Source organism: Euprymna scolopes, chromosome 33 (assembly GCF_053919585.1).
Source record: "Euprymna scolopes isolate OS-2025 chromosome 33, ASM5391958v1, whole genome shotgun sequence".
In the NCBI taxonomy this organism is placed as follows: Eukaryota; Metazoa; Mollusca; class Cephalopoda; order Sepiida; family Sepiolidae; genus Euprymna; species Euprymna scolopes.
The window spans coordinates 79836507-79860749 of NC_136514.1; the positions used below are offsets into that span (position 1 = coordinate 79836507).

At 34.7% G+C, this 24243-nt stretch overlaps 1 protein-coding gene across 12 annotated transcripts in view; it reads right to left on the reverse strand.

Annotated features, from left to right (window-relative positions):
* LOC145258321 (uncharacterized) overlaps nt 1-24243 on the reverse strand; it is a 142535-nt gene that overhangs the window by 43174 nt on the left and 75118 nt on the right. For 5 of the 12 annotated variants that reach the window (XM_080116410.1, XM_080116405.1, XM_080116407.1 and 2 more), the window contains 3 exons: nt 16721-16808; nt 13086-13129; nt 12423-12524 (listed from right to left, as the gene is read on the reverse strand). In XM_080116410.1, the coding sequence (XP_079972536.1) occupies nt 12423-12524; nt 13086-13129; nt 16721-16808 (234 nt within the window). The remainder of the gene's footprint in view (nt 1-12422; nt 12525-13085; nt 13130-16720; nt 16809-24243) is intronic. The other 7 variants (XM_080116411.1, XM_080116406.1, XM_080116408.1 and 4 more) reach the window with 2 other exon arrangements.

Genomic DNA, 24243 nt, shown 5'->3' on the forward strand with positions numbered 1-24243 from the left:
GCTTCCAGGCCTTGATAAGTGGTGATTTCATGTTAAAAAAAAAAAAAAAAAAAATCAAATAGCTTTTTGTCAACTAATAGCAACCTTATACACAAGCCTTCATAAAGTTCAAAATCGGCTTTGAAATCTAGTAGATGATGCCCTTTTCTCTTCTTACTTGTACTTGTACTTGAAACGACATTCACCCTGGAGGAGTTGAGTTGGTTCTCGGGGAGAGCTACAGAGATATACAGACGGTGCTGAACCGAATCCAGGAGAAGGCAGCTGCCATCGGCATGAGAATCAATGCCAGCAAGTTGAAGATTCTATCGGCTGGCATCCCCCAAGCAGAAAGGTCCTCCGTCACTCTCAACGGGGAAACCCTCGAGGAGACGGATAGCTTCAAATACCTGGGCTGCACGTTCATTGGTACCGGTCAAGGCATGAATGAGATTGAAGCGCGCATTAATGCCGCACGAGCTGCCTTTTGTCGACTCCAAAGGCGATTATGGTCACGGCCTGAAATACGTCTGAGGACAAAAATAAGAATCTACCAGGCCCTCGTCCGCTCAATACTTTTGTATGGATGTGAGACCTGGCCCATACGGAAAGCGGATCTGCGACGCGTAGAAGTTTTCGACCACTACAATCTCCGCCGCATTCTACATGTCCGTCCCTTGGATTTCGTCGCCAACAAAGAAGTCCGGCGTCGCTGCAATCTCCAGGCAATTACTGACCTACTGCGGGTCCGACGCCTTCGATGGTTCGGCCATGCCTCTCGCTGTGATGCGGGGGTCTTTATCCACGAGGCTATCTCCCCACGTCCTCTACCCAGCTGGAAAAAACGTGTCGGTGGCCAGCTAAGAACGTGGCTCAGGACTATCAAAGCCGACGCTGAGCTTATTTCGGGCCCGCTCATCTATGGCCTGTCTCGTTGGAGACGTGACTGGCTATTGCTCACTTGGGATCTTGCCTCCGATCGCCGGGCTTGGGCCGCAGTGGTACGAGATGTGCATCTTCATGAAGCCTTTTCTCTTCCCTGCAATCTCTTTCCCACAGAAGAGATGTTGTGATCCTATCTCTGCCCTATCTCTATTTTCATGGCAAGTGCTTGATTGAACTTCAAATCTATGATTCCCCTTTGCAAAACTTTCATAAAAACACTCGACTAGCTACAACCACTATATATGACTTCCCTCAATCTCTATTTGTGCCTAAATCTAAATCCAGATTCCATGAACAAAGCTTTTTTCCCAGAACTACCCACCTGCAGAACATTGTTTCACTGGCCTGCTTCCTAGTTGAATACAACATAGTAGCCTTCAAACCAATACAGAAAAAAACTTTATGATGTACATACTCATATGAAATGAAGATGTTATATTTAAAAAAACACATAAATTGGTCAAGTAGGTTTTTTTTTTAATTTAGAAAATCAAATTTTATGATTTTTAGTAATTAAAAAGATGTAATAATTTTGAATAGAAAATTGAATTTTAAAACAAAATGGTGATTCCTGGGTTCCCGTCTCTTGTTTCTTCATTAAATTTGATTTTCTTAATAAAAAAAAAATAAAACAAAAAACTACTTGATTAATTTATGTAATTTTTGGAATATGACAATTTTTGTTCCATGATAAGTTTGTACATCGTAAAGATTTTTCTGTATTTTTGTTTTTTAATAAGTAATTCTAAATAAGCACCAAATAATCAATTAATATACATACAAAAAAAAAATGATTCAAAATAAAACAAGTGAAGCATGCATACTCCCCCATGAATGCACAGTGTATGAAGCATAAAAAATGACTAAGTTTGGCATCCCCCCCTGCCCCCAAGTCACCAGGGGACATCAAATCCTGATGAAAATGAACAAACGGTGTAGTTTTAGGCCTTAACATATGTAAATTTGAGTTTTTCACCATGCAAAAAAAGAAATGACTAAGTACACATCCCCCTCCCCCATTTAGCCCCAAATGTTCCCAAGACTTTAACATATTTAAATTTGAGTTCAGCACCATACAAAACTGCTAAATAGACATACACAGAAAATTTTGGACAAATATGGTAAAATAGTCACAAAAATGAAGTGTTTTTATTAGCCCTAAAAGAGCCCCTAGGACACACCTAAGAGTTATTGCGAAGTATAGACAAACAAAATTATATAGAAATCAGTTAGTTACAATTTTTTTAGAAAGTTTTATAAAAATCCAAGGCATCTATTTTTTTTAATAAGCACAAAAGTGTAAATTTTAGCCATTTTAATCCGAAAGGCATCCCTAGGGAGGCAACCGGAGTTTTCCAGTTGTGTTACTTTTTTACTCATATCATGTTTAATGTTTGTGCAAAATTTTTTAAAAATTCCAAGGCATAGTTATTGACAAAAGTACGGATAAACAAACAGACAAGGGTTAACTTACAGGTCCACCCTCCTTTTATCAGGGGACCGAAAACCTTATCATAGACGGCAACATGGGATATTGCATGAAGATAATAGAAATGATTGTATGATAGACAATTTTATATCAGAAAAATTTTATTGAATATCATGTCATATTATATATAAAAACTAGCAGGGGTGCTCGGCGTTGCTGGGTGTTTTGGAGGTGTAAAAGAAAAAAAAAGTTTTGGTAGGCTCGAACCCGAAGCCTTGATGCGAAGGTGGAAAAGAAAGAGAAAAAAAATGGTATCTTACCCACTCTGCCACGACGGGAGAGGAAGGAAAAGCGTTTTAATTTAATGATTAAAAACTTAATTGACAGGTGTGTGAACATAATGAGGTCAAACATCACGCCATGGAGAAACTTTACTTTGGCTATAAGCCAGTGTCTGCGTTTCTCACAAGATGTTGGTCCAAATGAATAGCAGTTGTCTGATATAAGGGGTTTCCCCTGTATTTATCAAACCTCATTGCTTTTCTGGACGTCCCTGGCACTCGTGCCAGGGAGCTGTGTTTATGCTACGAATTCAGTTTTGCTTTTATACTGAAAAACCAAACAAACACGCGTAGACTAAGAAATATTGCGAAAATAGCGTGTAAAAGTTGCCGCAATTAAAGATACACGCAAGCTCATTTCGTAAATCGTAGATATTATAATCTATGTACCATATAAAAGGTTCGAAGAAACAGTAACCACTCCGAGCCCCCACCCCCAGCCTTTGCCGGACATACACAAAAAATGTACACAAACACACACTTTGCCTTTTATATATATATATATATATATATATATATATACTAGCGGGGGCGTACCCGGCGTTGCCCGGGTGTTTGTAGGTGTGTGTATGGGGGGGGGGTAAATAATAATAATAATAATAATAATAATAATAACCCGGAAACGATGTTAAAAAAATCGGTAAAACCAAAACCAAAAAAAAAAAAAAAAACCCACTGTGTATATAGGAGGGGGGGGGGAAGGTAATCTAAAGAATAAGCGAAGTATTAAAAAAAAAAAAAAAAAAAAAAAAAAAAAAATAGTTTTGGTCGGTGGGCGGGATTGAACCCAGAAGCCTTGACGCGGAGGTGAAACAAACGCCAACCACTTAACCGTCTAGGCCAGGAGTAAGAGGAATTAATTGGAGTGTCAAAATAAGGCTTATAAAGCGAGTGAAAGAGGTTTGATTGACAGATAGCCGCTAAATGAGGTCATCGCGGGAGCGTTATGAGATGACGTAGCAGTATTTTATTTAATGCGGGACAGCTTTTTGGGGTTTGTTTACTTTATTTCAATGCGGGGCAGTTTTCGCTTCCCCAAGATGATGGTGGTGGTGGGGTGGGGGTGGGGGAAACCGGCTCCCCAAATGGAAGGGGATTAGCAATTGTTTGATATAAGGAGTTTAGCCCCAAATTGATCAAAGCTGATTGCCTGTGGACATTCCTGGCGCAATGCGGAGAACACCGTGTTAGCTTTGAATTAGTTTTGCTTTTTATACAAAAAAGCCGAATCAACATGTGAGAAGCCAAAATAGCAATAATTTTGTAAAAGTTGCTGTAAGTAAATCTAGACGCTACACGCATTGCCAAATCCTAGATATTATTATATAGGGGGTATATAAACAGTTCTAAGTGATAGTAACGACCCCGGGAGCGTGTGCGAAAGAAGCCTTTGCGAGACATACACAAAATGGTCACACACATTTTGCCTTTTATATATATATAGATAGATAGATAGATAGATTATTTTTAATCATAGAACAGTTTACAACATAGCTCCTTAACTTGGTTTTGTCAATAGGCCTCAAGGAATCTAAGAAAGTAAAAACAGATAGATATTATACATGTTGTTCGTATTGTGATCATAAGCATGGTTTTCCTGATCAGAGTTCTGTAGAATCCTAAGATTCCTTAAAAGCTTACAGAGGATTCCTTCAAGAGATAATGAGGGGTGTCAGCAAAAACCATCCTCTCATGACGAGACCAGTTCTACGCATGCGTCAGACGACGTCATGATGACCGGATTTAGTTTAAATATTTGAAGAACTGAGAGAATTTCATGTGTGTCGTGTTAGAGCGTTGGTTCATTATCTAAACGTTTTGGGTTCGAATCGTGGTGTGAGATTTTTTTTTTTTTGATTTTTTAAATTTTAATATTGAAGCAGTGTTATTTAAGCCATTTTTCACGTAACGTTCATTTTTCTGCTTTTTTTTTTTAATTCACTTATTCTTAGGTTTTCATTAACACCCCCACCCCGACCGACCACACACACTCAAAAACACCCGGGTACCCACCGATTTTTAAAATTTTAATATCGAAACAGGCTTATTTAAGCCATTTTTCACATGTTTTTTTTTGGGGCTTTTATTTTTCAGATTTTTTAAAGAAGTTTTAATGTTCGTTTTTCTGTTTCCTTTTTTGTTTTTTCGATTTTTACATTTAACATTGTTCGTTTGCCTTACGTTAGTATTTTTTTCGATGTTTTGCATCCCCCCCTGTTACTACCATTTTTTTTAACACCTCTCTCCATATGGGTATGTTTTAATTTTTTCATACATCCATAAACACCTGGGTAACGCCGGGAACCCACACGAGCGAGGGTACCTGGTGTTGCCCAGGTGTTTGGAGGTGTGTTGTGTGTGGAAGGAGGGCGGGTAAATTAAAACAAAATGGAAAAATAAAGAATAATCGAACGTAATAATCCTGTTAAATATTATATATATAAAAAAAAACGATGTTAAAACTTAAAAATATCTGGAAAAAAAAAAAAAAAACAGCGACTGTGATGGAAAAAAATGAATGAAGCAAATGATGTTAAAACTTCTTTTCTTTTTTTTTTTTTTTTTTTTTTTTCGATATGCCATTTTTTCGTTCTTTTTTTCATCATGTTTGCTGTTTTTTTTTTGTTTTTCTGATATTTTAAAGAAGTTTTAACATTGCTTTTTTTTCCTCACGGATTCTTTATTTTCCATTTTGTTTTGATTTACATATCAATTAATTATATTATACAGTGGAAAGCTGAACTGGCTTTCAGCCGACTTTCATTTCTGCACCTTCACTTAGCAAGTCAACTTTTTGATTAACATTGCTAAATTTGAAAGCTTTTCACTTCCTATGGCTTCGTAGCGTAATGCTAAGATGTTATGTTTTCTTTCACTTTCCTTTCCGCCTTCGTATCATGCCTGCCTGCCTGCCTACTAACACTTTTTTCTTGTGCTCAACACACACCTCAAAACACACGCTAGTCTATTATATAAAGGGCAAAATGGGTGTGAGCATTTGTGTATGTCAGGCTTCTTACATCAGTTACATTCCGCGAGAAGTTTTCGCAGACTTCCCAGATCGTAAATGGGCACTGTTTCTATCTTTTTTTTGATTGAGTTAAACAAAATTCCCACTGTGCCATTGTGTCGGCTGTTTGTTTGTCTTTTTTTATAAATAAAGTGAAACTATTTGAATGCAAATGCCAACACCTGGCCTTCGTCCGTATCTGTTCTGTAATTGGTCCTTAGTTAATGTAGGGGAAACCCTTCATACGGAGACAATTACTATTTATTTGGATACTGCCAGAGTGCCCCCTTTTTTGGGGGAGCTGCTTTTCTCCCACATTAAAAACAACCTTGTGTCTAATTGGCTTTTGTGGGGAAGTAAATAAATACCAAGTATTTTAGTGGTGAATGCTCTGACGAACTGCAATCACTTGTGCCCCCACGACGTGAGCACCCTCGACAAACCTGACAGGCAGCTAAATCCCACCCCCACACTGTAGAGATCCCTAGTTGTAAAAGATCTTTCTACTCCAATAGTTTCTTCCCCAGAACCGCTAGACTTTGGAATTCCATTCCAGGTCTCTGCTTCCCTAACAGTACTGACGTGCAGAAGTTCAAGTGTAACGTGAACCGACATCTTGCTGCCCAAATCCCTACATAGTACCCCAATAGTTGATTCCCCTGATAGTAGCCCCCTACACCAAAGTGGCAAAAAAAAAAAAAAAATCATTGTACGTTCGATTGACTATTTTTAAATTTGATGCACAAAACTTTCGCTTACGTGATGGCGACATCGGCTAACGCGTTATGTTTTTTTTCACCTTCTTTCCCTCCTTCGCATTACGAGTTCAAGCTTTCCTGCCTAATACGACTTTTTTTTTTAAGAGGGTGGGTTGCTCAATAGCCTTACTATATCACCTATCGACACCCGGACAATGCTGGGTAACCCCACTAGTCTATTATATAAGGAGGCATATCTGTGTGTTTGTATGTCTGCTAAAAACTTTTCTCATATGCATCATACACGCATCAACTTGCCATTGTTAGAAAAAGCAACCTCCTGGACAAATATTGAAAAATTAGAAAAAAAGGGTCAATTATTATGTGTAGAAAGAGGGAGGGGGTTGCTTTTTTCACTGATATTTTCGAAAGTCATCTCCTCTTTTCGATTGACTAGCCTTAATTTAAACATTCACCACTTCCGGTTTGGCGATGGACACAACGGTAAAGACGTCACTTTTTTTTTTTTGCTCAACACACACCTCCAAACACCTGGGCAACGTCGGCCACCCAGGTTAGTCTTTTTCTAAACGATTTCAACAACTGCGTATATGTCAACTATTGTTCTCTGAATTAGTTTAAATACAAGAATTTTTGACATGATTTTGTAATCAGAGCAGTGGTCCAGTGGATTAGGAGGTTGTCTCAAAATCATTAGTTTTGAGGTGCGTGCACGCATACTGGTGGACGTTTTTTTTTTTTTTTTTTTTTGCATTTAAACAGGGTTGTTCACCGGCAGCTAATTATATTAAAACAAAAACCAATTTCCTTATTTAGATTTTTTTTATCAGCGGTTTAAATTTTTATTTAAATGAAACAAAAATTCCAATCCAATTAAGAGTCTTTAATTAAAACAACAATAAAACTCCAAAAACTTATTTATTTTCATTTTCTTAACAGTTTAAAACTTCTTTAATTCATATGACAATTTTGGATGCTAAAGCTAACGCAAAAACATTAATAACAAAAAAGATGCTGACAAATTGCAGAGTGAAATATTTTAACAACTAAAATAAAACTATAAAATTAACCGCATGTGCGCTAATCACTAATACCGTCTTTCATTTGAAATAATTATAATTTGCGATTTCATAGCATCTGCATAATCATGACCACATTGGTAAAACGATTCAACTAACTTCAGTTATGCGAATTCGTGCCTGGCACATGTAATTTTTTTTCTGATTTTTTTCTTTTTTTTTTTTTGCTTACAAAATTTTGCTTTCAGTTTTGTATCTGGCTGATGGTAACTGATTTTTTTTTAGCACCCCCCCCTCCAAGCTCTCACACGTTTTTTTCTTCTTATAATTGAGCAATCCACTGCCCCTGTTGTAACCCCTCCCTCCTCGTCACAATTTATATTTAAGCGGCTTTTACGACCCATCAAGGAGATAATTCTCTTGTGATAACTCATTCCTTGAAAAATCTATAAAAACGAGCTGTGGGTGTGTCTCCAAATATAGGAATTGGTGAGGTGGAAAAGAAAGAGGTAGTGGGGAGAGTGTGCGTTTAACAGACATAAGGAGAAAGATGGAAATTTAAATAGAAATAGGTTACATTTTTGTTCTAGGTAATGTCAGGTAGCCCTGTTAATTAAATTTTCGAAATTCTATTAAAAAATATTCCCCATTCCATCTTAAAAGATAAAAAAAAAAAAAAGCAAGGGAGAGTGTTACGATGACAGATTTATCTCCTCTTTACATTAATAATATTGTGACCATTCTGCGTGTTTCTCAATTAAAATCTATTTAATATTATGCATGTACAATTGAGAAAAGCACACTTGAAATGTGTCAAAATTGTAAATATGGTAAATCAAAACAAAATGGACACTGAATTTAACCTGATACCGTGTTTATCTATAAACAAAACTATAATTTTCACTCACAATGATTCTTCATTTAATAATATTTATTAATAATATGAATTAACTAGACTTTTTAGCATGTTAAAGACAAGCAAAAGTTATAACCAATTGACTTAGAATGAATGCTTTATGCCAAATTGAATGTTGAATATGGTTAAATTTGTGCTCATTCTTGCATTAAATAATAATCCTTGTCTATATATCTATAAAAGTGAAAATGTGTGTGTGTGTGTGTGTGAGGACACTTCTCAACCTATATACTCAACAAATTTTTAATTTATAGACTTGAAATTTGGTATATAAGATATTTAGATATGTGGAAAACTTTTTAATATGTTTTCATCAGGAAAAAAACAGGGCTGCTAAGGGGTCAAAATTGAAAAATTGGTACGTGGGAGGCCACCGGATTTTTATCTTTTAATTCTTTTATGACTGCGCATGCATGATAATGAAATATGCTTCCTTATGTTAAGTATGAGTTGGTTTGAAAACATTTTAAAACTCATGTCAAGCTGGTGTAATGGTTATCTTGCTTGACTCACTGTCTCTAGGTTTTAATTTCGGTCTCAGCTCGAGCTTTTTTTTTTTTTTACTTACAAGCAATAAACTGTTAAGAAAAAACATAATACTCAAACGAACATGTCTCAATTCCTTTCCGATTTTTTTTTTACTTAATTTTTTAAAAGAAATTTAATGTTATGTTTATTATCAATGTTTAATATCTATTGTTTATAATAAATGAGAATTCTGCATTAATTAAATTATAATATTTATATGTATTTTACAACTGGGCAATGTTGTGCAGCCTGCTAGTATTCTTTATTTTTATATTTTCATAGAATTTTCTTTCAATATTCTTTTCCATTTAAATTACTTTGCTTTAATCTCTAATTGGTAATTTGTCATCTTGTTTTCCACCCATTTTTGGTCCTTGAAATATAAACAGTGTATCAAAATTGTTTAAATAATCTACTTGCCTAATATAGCCCTTATAAGCATTTGTCTTTGTAGATTATTTTACCTCTTTTTAACCTATAATTTCGATTTGCTGAATGATCTTTTGATATCTTCATGTAGGTGTTAACCTTGTATTTAAATAATATTTATAATTGCCTGATATAGCATTCATAATCATTTCTTTGATTTGTTGAGATTATATTTGCCTCTTTTTAGCCCATAGCCTTCATCTGCTGTATATTTTGGTATCCTTACTTTGGTGTTCATCATAGACATCACAAGGTTCCTATTTGAATCTCAGTACTCATGAAGAGACTTTAGTCAAATAAAAAATACTTGTATAATTTTAGAAACAATCATACACTGGTTGTATAACGTGGCCGTTACACTCAAACCATGTTCGTTACAATTCAAACCTCTCTCAAACCCCTACACCATCTGGTACCATCGAAAACAAACAAAAATATATCCGACTTGTTTTTTTTCTTTTCTGTTTTAGCAAAAAGCATTTATTATGATTACTTTCAAACAGTGCCTGCTTCCTGCTTTTTATAGTTTTTCATTTTGTCAGCCATGAGATTAAAAAAATTCTGCCATCTAGACACCAGCTTAAAAGTCTTTCGCCACCACCATGGGGCCATAAATCCATCTCACTTGGCACACATTTTTCTTCTTTCTTTTGGTTCCTCGCCACGTGGTGCATTTTTCTCTCCTTTTTTTTCTTTTCCTTCTGACGCAAGCCCACGCACACTTGCTAATTTGCATAGTGTTCAAACAGCTGCTACTACCTTGGCTAGCCATCTATCCTTCGGCTGCTGCTATTTTCACACGCGCTCTGTTACAGTTATTGATGTTGAGTTCTTGGTGCATAAATGATTTTGCCAGAAATCATTTTACCCCTCACTTTATAAGTCTATATATGTTTTTAGTTTTCTTCCCCTGCAAGAACTTAGACACACGGCCAGAAAGTGGGATTGAGAAGTCAGCGCCCCGGAGGAGGGGCACTCTGATCTGCAAAAAGACCCTGGGCAGAACCGTCGGTATTCCCTGGTAAGGGCGCCTGACATGATTAGCAATAAATTAACCCCTTCTCAATGAGAGACATCAAGATTAGAGAGGGTGGACCTCCTACACAGAACTTTTTTTTTTTTTTTTTTACATAGGCATCACCACTTATCAAGGCCAAGAGGCCACTCGAGGATAAGGGTTAAAGAGTGTACAGTAGAAATTGGACAGTATAGTAATCATTAGTAATGGAGATTTGGTACATTCGTTAACTTATATGGAATGGCTCATCAAAAACTTGTTTACGTTAAACTTGAAGACAACCATATTATAATCAGCTGGAAAACTAAAGACAATTCCATAGGCGTGCAGTTCTAAGAAAGAAGCTTTGCTCATGGAATCTACGCTTAGGTTTAGACACAGATAAAGAGTGGGGGAAATTATTGATAGTATTTTCAGCTAGACGAGTGTTTCTTGTGAAAGTTTGGCGAGGGGGAACCATAGAATAGAGCTCAGCAGAGCACCTACCATGAAAATAACAAAGCAGAGACAAACTCGCAACATCTCTTCTGTGAGAAAGAGGTTGCAGGGAAGAGAAAAGGACATCCCCCACAGGTTATGAAGTCTATTTTGAACTCTATCAAGGCAGGATAAGTCCTTTCTAGCAGCTCCTGTCCAGATGTGGCAACAGTACTCCATCCTTGGACGTACCTGGCTCTTATATAGATAGAGAATTGCATCAGCAGTGAGATATCTACAGGATCGATAGAAGGATCCCACCATTTTTTCAGCGGCCTTGGCAACGGATTTTATGTATATGTTCCATTTAAGATCAGGAGTAAAGGTCAAGCCCAGAAGCTTGTCAAAACATGAGGCCTCCTCAAGATGAGAGCCATTCATTTCAATTGATGCCAGATGGCTTAACTCCCACTGCAGAATTAACAGGGACTGGGGAGAGAGAGAGAGAGAGAGAGAGAGAAAATTTCTGAAAAATACATCTGTCCCTTTTTAAATAAAATACCCAAGAGGCTAGAATTTTTTTTTTTTTGTGTGTGTGTGTCACTTCTGTTGATTTTGGGAGCCAAGGATAAAAATAATAAATGGATTAAAAAAATCCGATGGCATAAATTTAAAATGGAAAGGAAGAAATAAAATGCTTGACGATTCGTCTGTTCAGCAGGTTTTATTCAAACGACTGTTTTCAAATGTGAATTATATCTCTTCAGCTTCCAGTTAGTGTCAGGTATTCGGGATAGAAATATGGATCATTTTTTCACCTTCTTTTTGTAGTTAGTCCATTCGTAAATTAGTTGTAGGTTGTTTTTAATTGTGAGGTATTATACTTTGGTTTCTAGATAATGTCAGGTCATCAGGAGAGAATATGCAATGTTTCGGAGTCAATCTCTTGACAGTTTTTATGCGCATTAAAATAATTTTTATTTGTTTATTTATTTCATTCTTTTTTCCTTTTGATGGGAGCATGTCTTTATATATATATATATATATATATATATATATATATATATATAAATTCTTAACTAGTAATGAAAATAAAATTTATATAATCTGAAACTGATCTTTCCTATTCCTACTTACTCTAATTAGTGTGTGAGAAGGGAACAAGTAAGCTTTCTTTGATTAAACGACTTTACAGACGTAAATATACAGCCATAAAATAGTGGAATTGCAGGTTATATAAGAGGTTGCAGGGAAGAGAACCCCCCCCCCCCACCTAAACTTCTTATTTTATCATCACACTCAAATAACTATTTTTCTTTACAGCATGAATTAATGTTATATAATACTCAGTTACCCCCTCCCCCTCATCACTTCATCGGATATGGTGGAGAGAGAAGATCTCTGAAAAACACATCTGTCCCTTTTCAAACAAAATACCCAAGAGGCTAGAATATATATATATTTTGTGTGTGTGTGTGTGTGTCACTTCCTTTGATATGCTACAGACAGAAATACACACTTCCATCCTTCCTCACAGAATCTAGCAACAAAAAAGTTCAAGAGGCAGATCAGATACATATATAAAAAAAAATGTGCAGTCGTTGAAGCAAAGAAAGAAAGAAAGAAAGAGAATTGAATTCCCATTTAGTTTTCGTCCTCCTAAGATACTCACTCCTCTGACTCTGCGGGGTCCTCTTCCAGGCATTTCCTTCTCTATTATGCCGTCATAACCATTTTTACCAGAATTCATACTTCCCTTGTCTGGCATGGCATTCTAGCAAAAAAAGATTGGTTGATAATAAAAAAAAATACAAAAGATTAATGAAACTATTACATCAAAACACATATGCATACAAGTGTAGGAAAACTTTTTTTTTTTTAGGGGGAGAGGGGCAAAAATTAAATATTAAATAAAAAAAAATAAGGGAAACAGGAAAGAAACAAAAAAATGGTGAAAAATATTATCAATAAAAACATTTTTGTGAAAAAAAAAAAATATACAAGAAAATTGTTTATAATAACTAAATAATTTTGCTGGTTTGCAAGACTAACTAAAAAAAAAAAAACTGGTGTTTTTTGTTTGTTTTTTTTTTAATTAAAATACCCAGTCTATAAAAAAGGAAAAAGAAAAAAAGAAAAAGAAAACATATTTATGGAAACTAATTCAAGAAAAAAGATATAACAGAGCCTGACAACAATAACAACAACTTTTGATAATGAAAGAAGTTCAACTTGAAATGGAAGATCTGCCTTCTTGCTGGTTTCATATGCATGTTTTTTGGTTGGTCATTCATGAAAAAATGTTAGTAAATCAGTAAGGTGAGAGGTTATTTACCTGCGGCCGGCATTTCTCTCTCTCTTCATCCTCCGTCTCTGCTACTGGGAAAAATTAAAGGCACTGAAAATTACCATAGTCAAGACAACAACAACAATAAAGTAAAAAAAAAAAAAAAAGTGTTAGTGAATTATTTTTCCTGAATGTAAGTGTTGTTTAAACTTGAATTGAAATTTGTAAGTTTAAAAAGCCAGTATAAGAGATTTTTTTTAATAATAATTATTTATTTAAAATCAACAAAGTTTAGCCGATATACATTATCATCAAGAATAGAATCAGTTTGAGTTTTATTTCTTTTTTTCTTTCTCGTGATATGTTGTCATATGAAAAGTTTGTGTGATCTTTAACAGCGTTTTTTCTTTAATGACATCATGCTATGAGAAAAGAAAAAGAATAAAAATGCAAAATGATTCTATACCTGATGATGGTGTATATAGCCGAAACTTAGTTGATTTTACACAAATATTTATAAAAAAAATTTTTTTTTTAAATCTTCATTGTTATTCATTTCTTAAACTTATAAAATAAAAATTTCTGATTTGTATTTGTAAATTTTATTGAATTAAAAAACTGTCTTCAGAAAAATTAAAAGAAAATAATAATTTGGATAGAATTTTAATAAATCTATTTTTAATTTTATAATTTGTGCATTAAAAAAAATTTATTTATATTTTGGTATGAAAACTGTCTTTCTGTAAACCGTCTAAAGAAATTATATGGCAGGTGTGAAGGGAGATAGTTTAGTGAAAATAAAAAAAGACAGAAAAAGTTAAAAGCAGACAATAGCTGTATTTAATAAGTTTAAAAAAGAAAGCCACATTGATAAGGAATTCCACCAAATGATAAAACCAACTATAGTTTTTATAAGAGTTAAAAAAAAAAAAAAGTGTTTTTTTTAAATTTATATTTGGTGCTTGTGCATTATAAGTAGATATCTAAAAATGAACAAAAATGCATTTTAAGTAAAAACCATTGCATATACGTGTATTATATTGAAAAATTAGTAAAATTCTAAAAATTAAACTCAATGATCGAGTAGATAATCTGCTTGAACTATTTTAAAAATAAACAAAAACAAAAAAACATTATTATGGATTCGCCATTTTCTAATTTGAAATAGCTAAAGTATAAACAAGGGAGATAAGTTTGTTATGGAAATAGACTAAACCACTAAAACTGTATTATTCGATATATTTTTTAATCAATCATTTTTCATAATTTTTGGAATTTTTACTAATTTCAACATGACGTAACTGCATAATAGTGTTTGGTGCTTCTACAGAATTGGGATGAGATTTTGTAGTTAATAAATGAAGTTTTCAGATAAAAAACAGTAGTTTCAACTGATTTTTTTTTTGGTCAATTCTAATAAGTTACGATGGTAGCTTCCAAATTATGCAGCCGAAATTACCTGAATATTACTGAATTATTAAACAAAACAACTTTAATCATGTTAGTAAGTGAAAAATTTCCGCCATCTTGTTTAATTCAAAATGGAAAATTACCTCACTTTTGAACTCTCCTGTATCTTACAATCGTTTTCATCAAATTCTATTTTTTATTTTCTTTAATAAATAATTTTCTACCTTATCAATTTTCGTAATTTTTGGATATAATCATCTTGAAAATACGGAAAATACGTAGATGCTATTGTTTTCATGTGAAATTCAGTATTATGATTTCGTCCCAATAGTGTAGAAGCACCTCCTAGTGTTTTTACTTAAAATGCATTGTTTGTTATACAATTCTAATGCATAAAAACTATTTTTTTTTTTTTTAAACCAAAATGCCTGGTCCTAAATAGTTATTTTTGAAAAAAACAGATCAATCAATGAAAAAGTTCTTCAGATTTTCACTATTTACAAATTTCAGAAATGCAACTCCCCCTCCCCCAATTCTCCTACAGAAAGAGTAGATTTTACTCTAAATACAAAGAGGAAGGGTAAACTATAAAAAAAAACGAAAGCAAAAAAAATAATAAATCTTTAGAATACTTGTAGCATAATTATTAAAATAAAAATTTAATTTTTCCAAAAATTATTTAATTTTTAATAGTGTTCAGATTTCTGAGTTCAATGATCCACCTCGAGAATTACCAACTGGTTTTCAGCCAAATAATCTAATTTATGAACACCTTTTCCATTTCAAGCAGACGGATTACTTTACGTTTAACTTTGTATAACAAACTGAATACCTCGAAAACAATGGAAAAAAGTTTTGAAAAAAAGAAAAAAGACATTTGTCTTTTGAGCAATTCGAAGACTTATAGTTCAATTTATTGTCAGAGTAGAGTTTCAGAGTGCTGTATAGGGAAAAAATTCCTGTTTCCCATATGAGGGGTAACCAATCAACAACACCGATCCTTCCCAATGACCCCCTCCCCATTAAAATTGGTCTTAATGTTGAGGAGCAAGAAGTAGGGTCGCATACAGAACCCCCCCCCCAAAAAAAACCCATATCTCCGATATAAAGGGCAACCAATCAATGACACGGACAACAAAAAAATAAAACTTAGGGTTGAATGCTGAGGGGCAGGAAGTAGGATTGCATACAAAAAAAAAAAAAAAATTCCATGTCTCCCATATAACGAGGCAACCAATCGATGACAAAAAAAAAAAAAAAAAAAAATTCCATGTCTCCCATATAACGAGGCAACCAATCGATGACAAAAAAAAAAAAAAATTCCATGTCTCCCATATAACGAGGCAACCAATCAATGACAAAAAGAAAAAAAAAAAAAGCATAGATTTACAAACACAATACAAAACAGTTTTCACACCAAATCGACATTGACAAATGGATGCAATCACAAATCCCCATATTTAAAAAAAAGAAAGGAAAAAAAAAAAAAAAAAAAAAAAAGACACTTGTTCATTTTAATTTTCAAAGAAAATTTTTTGTTTTCAGTTTTGAAGACTTTCACTTGGAACAGGAGAATGACAATTCAAAAAGTCTTTCAATAATGACTGTCCAAAACTATAAATTTTATTTTATTTATTATGAAAGTTTTCATACGATGACAATTTTCACTCATTTCAGAATTTGGACATTTTGCTGTATAGATAACAAAATGAGAAAGTGGTAAAAATCACCCCCCCCAAATATATGTTACCAAAGGCAAGATAAAATTACTCTTCTACCTACCTACTTAACCCTTTACCACCAGAATTTTTTACAATTTTAATCATGAAACCCCACACGTGACGGAAGTTAGTGTGTAACTGACACATGAACATAAACATTCACTTGTTGAACTATGCATAGACCTGTACTTTAAAGACCAGATGGGCTGACAAGCTATAAGAGTAAGAAATATTTCCTATACAGGTTTTTTTTGAAAGACAACTAGAAAGTATAATTTGGTGGTAAAGGGTTAAATAAGTTATAACTTCTGGAATTGTCTCCCCCAGTCCAGAGTGGAAGTCTTCAAAAATGAAACAAAAAATTATCCTTAAAAATTAAGATGCACAAGTAAAAAAAAGCACCTTAGAAGAAATTAGTTTTATAGTTGCATCTTAATAATAATACCAAAGTGAACTAAAATCGGAAATGTTAATAAGTGCCTATCATAACTCTACGAGTGTGTTGTGTTTGTTTCTGACCTGAAGAATACAGATGTGCATGGCAATACATACCAATATTCCTGATTCGTCCCTTCGCAGCAATCCAGGCTTGATAACCAGGAGAGTTGTGATAGGCTTTCTTAACTTCATTATACTGGATCTGCAAATGGTTGGTGGGGGCCAGTTTAGCGTCATATGTCACAGATGGATTGGATGTTAGTGATAAATACAGGGAGATCGGAAAATAACTCCCTTTACTTGAAATTTACCACTGAAATACAATTCTTACAAGAAATGAAGGGGAGGGGTCAGGTAAGAGAGCTGTAAGGCAGGCCCCTTTATTTTTTTTTTTCCATTAGTTCTCACATTTCATAAGCGATATTTTTGATGATGGAAAAAATGCTGTTTTCTGGGTCAGCTGTTGTTTGGAGTTGGTGATATGTGAAAATTTTAAATCCTCTCACAATATTCATCACCATTCACCTGTCAATTTATTCATCTTGTTAAGCCTAATCTTTGAATGGGTTTTTAAACTTGATAAGTATTGACTCATTGTTAGAAATAAACAAAAACAACAAAAAGTTTTCTGTGAAACAGGTTTCTTAAAAAGCTAGTGTCGAATGCTAGCACCCATACTGAATTCTAAATTAAACCTCATGCTATACACTTTCTTATTATATTCATTTTTTTTGTTTTTTCGTAAGAATTATATTTCAATAATAAATTACAAGCACTTAATAATAAGGGGTTACTTTCCAATCATGCTGTATATTGATGTGAGACTTGGCAGGATATCCTGATATAAACTTACCAATATTCAGGAGATGAGATTAAGAAACGAGAATTTTTTTAAGCTAAGCATATAAAAAAAAAATCCTAACAAAAGGTGCAATTTTATTCGATATTACAGTTTCATTTTTTTTATTTTCAAGGTATATGTGTGTGTGTGTGAGAGAGAGTGAAAGAAATAAAAAGAGATATTCAAGAATTAATAAAGAGCATGCAGGGCTAAAGATCAATATTGTCCTGAGATCAAGAGAATATGAGTTTATTTAATTTTTATTTTATTTACTATGTCCTCGAAAAGGATATATTTGTTTGGAGTAGCTGTTGTAGCTCTATGTTTAAGTTTCTTCTGACATCTACCTCCAGACTGCCATACCCATCCATATTTATGGCCTACACCAGCCAATCATATACTTGAAGCTGGGCGTATTCATGTTCATTAAATCATTTATTTATAGAATAAAAGCAATTTTATTTATCTAGAAATAAATTTGTCGTCTTTTCAAGTGTTTTACATCATTTGAGAATTTTTTTTTTTTCCCAATTCAGTGAAGAACAATTTAGCTCACATTTGATATTAACTTCACATAAATTCAATTTCTATTTCACAAAAACAAAATCATCTCTAATATAAATCTCACCTGTCTGTTTAAATTTATGTATGTCTGCTTAGAGGCAACAAATTTTCAGGAGATTGGTATCATTTTGAAGCTCGACCCTTCAGATGACAAATATAAAAAAATTGGCTAAAAACATCAATTCGTTCACCTTCAACTAGGCACTTTTCTATAGGGAAGGGTCGCTTTTTTTTGTCAATATTTTCGAAAGTCATCCCCTCTTTTCAATTGGCTAACCTTAATTTAAACCCTCGCCACTTCTGGTTTGGTGATAGATGCAACGGCAAAGGCATCACGTTTTTTTTCATGTTTTTTTTTTCCTCCTTCGCGGTATGGGTTCGAGCCTGCCTGCCTACCACCACTTTTTTTTTTTGCTCAACACACACCTCCAAACACCCAGGCAATGCCGGGCACTCAAACTAGTAGTTAAGAAAATTTTTAAACCAAATATCAGGAAGTTTCATCAGATACTCTGATGGCTTGGCAGGCTGAGAGCAGGTTACAGGCATTTCCTGAAACAATGGTGATTGAGGGGGAGGGACTTGTAAAACAGATTCAATTCATTTTGGCATTAGAAATTTTGACAAGGAAAGATAACAGACGTAGCTTGAAATTCCTCACGAACGCCAACAAAATGTATCAGAAGAAGACTGAAGAGTATAACAATATTTTTTTTGTTGTTTTTTAAAATATTGCTTACAATTGTAAAATATATCTTATCGATGCTCCATGGTTGGTAATTGGTGATGAAAAGATTTCACAGAAGCTTTTGAGGTTAAAATCATCATATTCGTTCCATGAGGAAACGTAAACATTTCTCAATATAAAAACACTTAATCCTCCTTGAATACAACCATATGCTATGCAGCAGATAAATACACATACCAAATAAAACACAGCTAATTCAAAGTTTAATAATTTTCTATGAACAGACCTTAACTCAAACCTTGTTAGCCATTCCATTATTGAATAATTTCTAAGTTGTTCAGGTTTGGTTTAGCCAGAGTAGAGCTCTTCACTCGTAAGATAAAAATAGTTTTACGAATAATAGAAAGGTTTGCTTTGTTTTATAACATATCAACCCTTTTCAGGTTATTTAATGTTAAATCTAATCATTTTGGAAAAAAGTTTTTGTGCTTCGAGTTCTTTATATCTTCAAATATTTATTCATGGTGTTTGGTTTGGCTGCTTTACTTTACAGCGTATCAACTCTTTTTCGGGTTATTTAATGTTGAATCCAGTAATTATTTTGGAGAAAATTTTATTGCTTCAAGTATTTAATATCTTCAATAGTTATTCATAGTGTTTGGTTTGGTTATTTTGTAGAGGAAAACTGTGTTTGTTTTCGACTTTGCAGAACATGATTGAGTTTTACAAAGGGTAAGGGAAAAAAACAATAACATCAATGTTTGGTGCATTGGTATGGGTTAGCCAGTATCTTCAGACAGCCTGATCTGGTAGCACCAGAGGATAGTAAACATGAAGCACAATGTAAGTCAATACACCGAAACTGTAAATGACAATTATTTCATAATTTTTTTTTTTTTTTTTTCTACAAAGGAGTCACCACTTATCAAGGCTCAGGAGGCCACTCGAGGATAAGAGTTAAGGAATGTATGGTAGTTAATGGGACAATATCGTAGTAATTGTTAGTAGCGAAAATTTGTTAAATTGGATTACTTAAAGGGGAGGGTCATCACGAACTTGTTTATGTTTTACTTGAAGACGAGCATATTGCAGTCAGTTGGAAAGTAGACAAATGGAAGAGAGTCCACAGGCGTGCAGTTCTAAGAAAGAAGCTTTGTTCATGGAATCCATGTTTAGGTTTAGACACAGATAAAGAGTGGGGGAAATTATTAATAGTGGCTTTAGCTAGACAAGTGTTTTTCGTGAAAGTTTAGCAAAGGGGAGCCATAGATTGGAGCTCAGACGAGCACTTGCCATGAAAATAATGATAGAGCAGAGACAGGCTCACAACATCTCTTCTGAAATTATTTCAGTCTCAAGTGTTTAAATTTACTCCTTAATGCCGAAGATGAATGGTTGCAATTCAAGAAGCAGTTGCCACAAATTTAATAATAAATCAATTTTACAAAATAAGCATTTTCCTTCTTTTCTTTGTATATCTTAATTGTAGATTATAACCTATCTCTCTTGTATCATTCATTCCATTGGTTATCTTCCTTGAATAGAACATTTCACTTGAAAGATGAAAGTAGGTGCTTTCATGCATTCATAATAATTTGGTTTATAATAGAGGAGAGACGCAACCAAGTTCAAACATCATCATATTTGGTCTAATGTCTGTTTTATATACTGGCATGTTTTAGACAGCTCTTAGAAATTGACTTCCAAGCTAACTTATCTTTAGTCAGCTCTTTCTCACACGTTTAACTTGGCCTTTTACGGTAGACTGACACTGTTACCTCCACTCTCCTACATCTACTAAATTAGGAACTCTCATCCATCCCTTTAACGTGGTCATACTACCTTCTGTTCTGCACACCGACAGAAACTGTCCTCGAACATTAATTCTCAATCAGTCAAATTCTGAAAGCGGAGTGATGACCCTCCTGTAATGGCATTCACCTGGGGTGGGTTGAGCCAGCTCCAAACGAGTTCCACATCAAGGCAATCAACTCCAGATGATCAGTAACAGAATTCTCAGTATATTTCAGCTATTACAGGTTCTAGTGATGGACACTAAAAACATGAAGTTAGCCACCAGCTCCATATATGTCTTCACTGTTCCAATCTGTCTTCAGTTGGTTGCCTATTCACTTCCTCTAATTGGCAGGTGTGATTGTGGTTACTGATTTGCTGATGTCTCAGAGTGTCGAATGGTGATTTAGGATTTGGTTGGAGAGACGAATGTATAGGATGTGATGTGCATGTAAAGTTTTTTTCCCCTAATTTTTAAATGCCTTATTGGGTACAAGTGTAGAGAAAAAAAAAATGATTAAAAATTGGTTCTGGGATGATGATGAAAGAAAGCAAGAAAAATGGAGGAGTTAGTCTTGAATGGATAAAAGAATCTGGTTTGAAGTGTACAACTGGATATGGAGGAGAAAATAGTACATGAAAACACTTGGCATTTTGGATTCGGGGACAGGGGACATTTTTTAATTAGCTGAAATTATCTATGTTTACAAATAGAGTCTCTTAAAGAGGAGACTTTGCTAGTACAGCCACACTGCATGCCACAACCCAGGAGAGTTCATCCACAAAGAAATAGTTCCAAAACCACTTCAAGGTTGGCGGATGCGTGGGAGACCAGCTGAATATTTGGTTGCACACCATCAATGCAGATGTTCAACCTAGTTCCAGTGCACAGGTCTATGGTGTTCACCAATGGTCACGTTCACTATCTTGGTCACTAGGGGCTGTCATTCATCTGGAACGCTGTGTGTTTTACCCATCATGGCTGACTGTTGCTTCAAGCACAAGTATCTATATATTAATACTATAGTACCTTTAACATACGTATCATGGTTACCAGATTATAAATAATTTGATTGGAAGATCCTATTTATTAAATTATTTATATGATATCAGTGAAACTATAATTATAAATATTAGAATTCATTTTGAATAATGTGAGTATGTGTGTGTTTGTATATATGGCCTGGCAAGACCACAGGGGAGACAACCATGCAAAAAAAAACAAAAAAAACCCCAAAAAACCCTAAGCAAAATTCACCCCAAAGCAGCAAAACTAAAGCTTTCCAGTTTTCCAATTAATTTGATTTATAGTATTGAGACACAAATTAAGCAAGATTCCTTGAGTTTAAATTTCTTAAGATCCCTTTAGCTTTAAGCTTTTAATTTTAGACATTTTCTAAAATAAAAGTATTTAACAGGGATTCTAGACAAGGTTTAGTATCAATCTTTTCTGATTTTAAACAATATGAGGGGACATCAAAATAGTGTAAAACTGTTCAGGCTTGGGGGCATTCATTTCATCCATCCTGGGATGGATGTTGTTCTACTGTGTGTTATATATATATATTAGTAATCCAGTTCCATCACCAAACTGGAAGGAACGTGTTTTATATATATATATATATATATATATATATATATAAATAAAACAGGTTCCTTCCAGTTTGGTGTTTTATTTTTTATATATAAATAAAACACGTTCCTTCCAGTTTGGTGATGGAACTGGATTACTAATTATATGGATGAAGTCAACTGAGTGTTGTTGAGAGGCATGGCTGAAACAGTGAAGGCATCTGGGGAGGAGAGATTTTTAGAGGGAGTAGATTCTCACTCCACACACCGAACCTCAAACTACCAGGAGACTGTCATTACTCTGATAAAATCGAAAAAAATCATAAAGAATCCGTAATGTTTTTCTTATGATGCAGATACAACACATTAGTTTCGGGTGGGTTGTATCTTTTATGGCCGTTAATACAAGAGAATATGTTAAGGATTACTGTTATTATTTTCAATAGAGAGACAGTAGGGAGGGGGGCATTAAAATCGCAGGTACTCCTTACTACCTTGCCACTAGTTTCTGGGTATCATCATTGGTCAGGTAAAACATATGCAGGAGGAAGGGCGATTAAAAATAATTAATTCTATTCATGATGGTATTTGTTTAAAAAACAACACTGAAACTAAGTTAACAATTATTAATGCCTTTTTTTATTTCTATTATAGCAAGGGGGAAAGGAGGAGAGGTAGCTGACTTTGTTTTGTTTTATGGCATATTAACCCCTTTTCGGGTTATTTAAGGCAGAACATTATCGAGTTCGTCTAAGAGAATTAAAGTAGTTGAGGGAACTAACGTTACTGAGGATGTGTAAAGAGAGAGAGGGGGGGGGGTGTAAAAAAAGATGTGACACCTTTTTTTATTTTTTTACAACCCTTACTTTCTTATTCCTGCAAGTTTGGGATAAAAATGATATTGCCTTATTTTTCCTCATTCATTTTTACAAGTCACGATAATTTACAAGTTTGATTTTAACAATGGTAAAACTCAAAGAATTGGAACCCTCTAACTTTATCCTAGCGCAAGTACAGAAAGTTCTCATAGACAAGTGATGAATGTCAATCGGAATCCGAGCAGAGGGGAACTTTCCAATGGGAAATGTCTTTGATTGAAGAGACCAAACCAACAAGTGACAGAAGTTAAAGAACGAAAACGTGTATTGCTATGCTCAATCTGAAAATAACTTGCATAACTGCTTCCTCAACTGAATAGTCTTCCCATCTTTGCATCAGCCTCCCTTTCCGGCATATGTAGCACAATAGACGGAGATATGTAGGTTCATCTAAAGCAGTTGTGTCATAACAAAAACATCTGCATATGTAAATTATAAAATGCTGCCATAAAATATCTGTGCTAGCCATGGATTAAGGCCGTCAAGTGCCATGTTCCATCAATGCTAATTAAAAAAATTTTTTTTATTATTATTACATTTTCACCCCAAACAAGGCATATTGCCACTTTGTTGTAGGGGGCTACTATCAGGGACATGGGCATCAGGGGTACTGTGTAGGGAGTTGGGCAGCAAGATGTTGGTTCACGTTGCACTTGAACTTCTGCATGTCAGTACAGTTGGGGAAGCAGGGACCCGGCACGGAATTCCAAAGTCTAGCTGTCCTGGGGAAGAAACTACTGGAGTAGAAGGCTCTCTTACATATAGGGATCTACTATGAAGGGGTGGGATTTAGCAGCTTGTCGGATTTGTCGGGGGTATTTACGTTGAGTGGGCACAAGTGCTTGCAGTTCGTCAGAGCATTCATCGTTAAAGTACTTGTAGAAAAGGCAGAGGGATGCAGCATTTCGTCGATGGGACAGGGGCTGAAGTTTAGATGATAGTTCAGGACCTATCAGATTGGCGACTCTCTTTTGAACTTTGTCTAGGAGCGAGAGACTAGTGGTAGATGCACCAGCCCAAATATGACAACAATACTCCATACATGGGCGAATGGTGACCTTATAGAGGTATAGGATACTTTCGGGCGTTAGTATCTTTCTAGCACGGTAGAGAGAACCTACCTTCTTCGCAGTGGTCCTGGCGATACTCTCGATGTAATTGTTCCAACTCATGTTTCCTGAGAGCGTTAGGCCGAGGAGTTTAAAGGATGTACTTTCAGATAAAGAGTCATTGCCCATTGCTATTGATGGTAGAGAAGGTTTCTTGTAATTATTGAAGGAAACTAGTTTAGTCTTGGCAG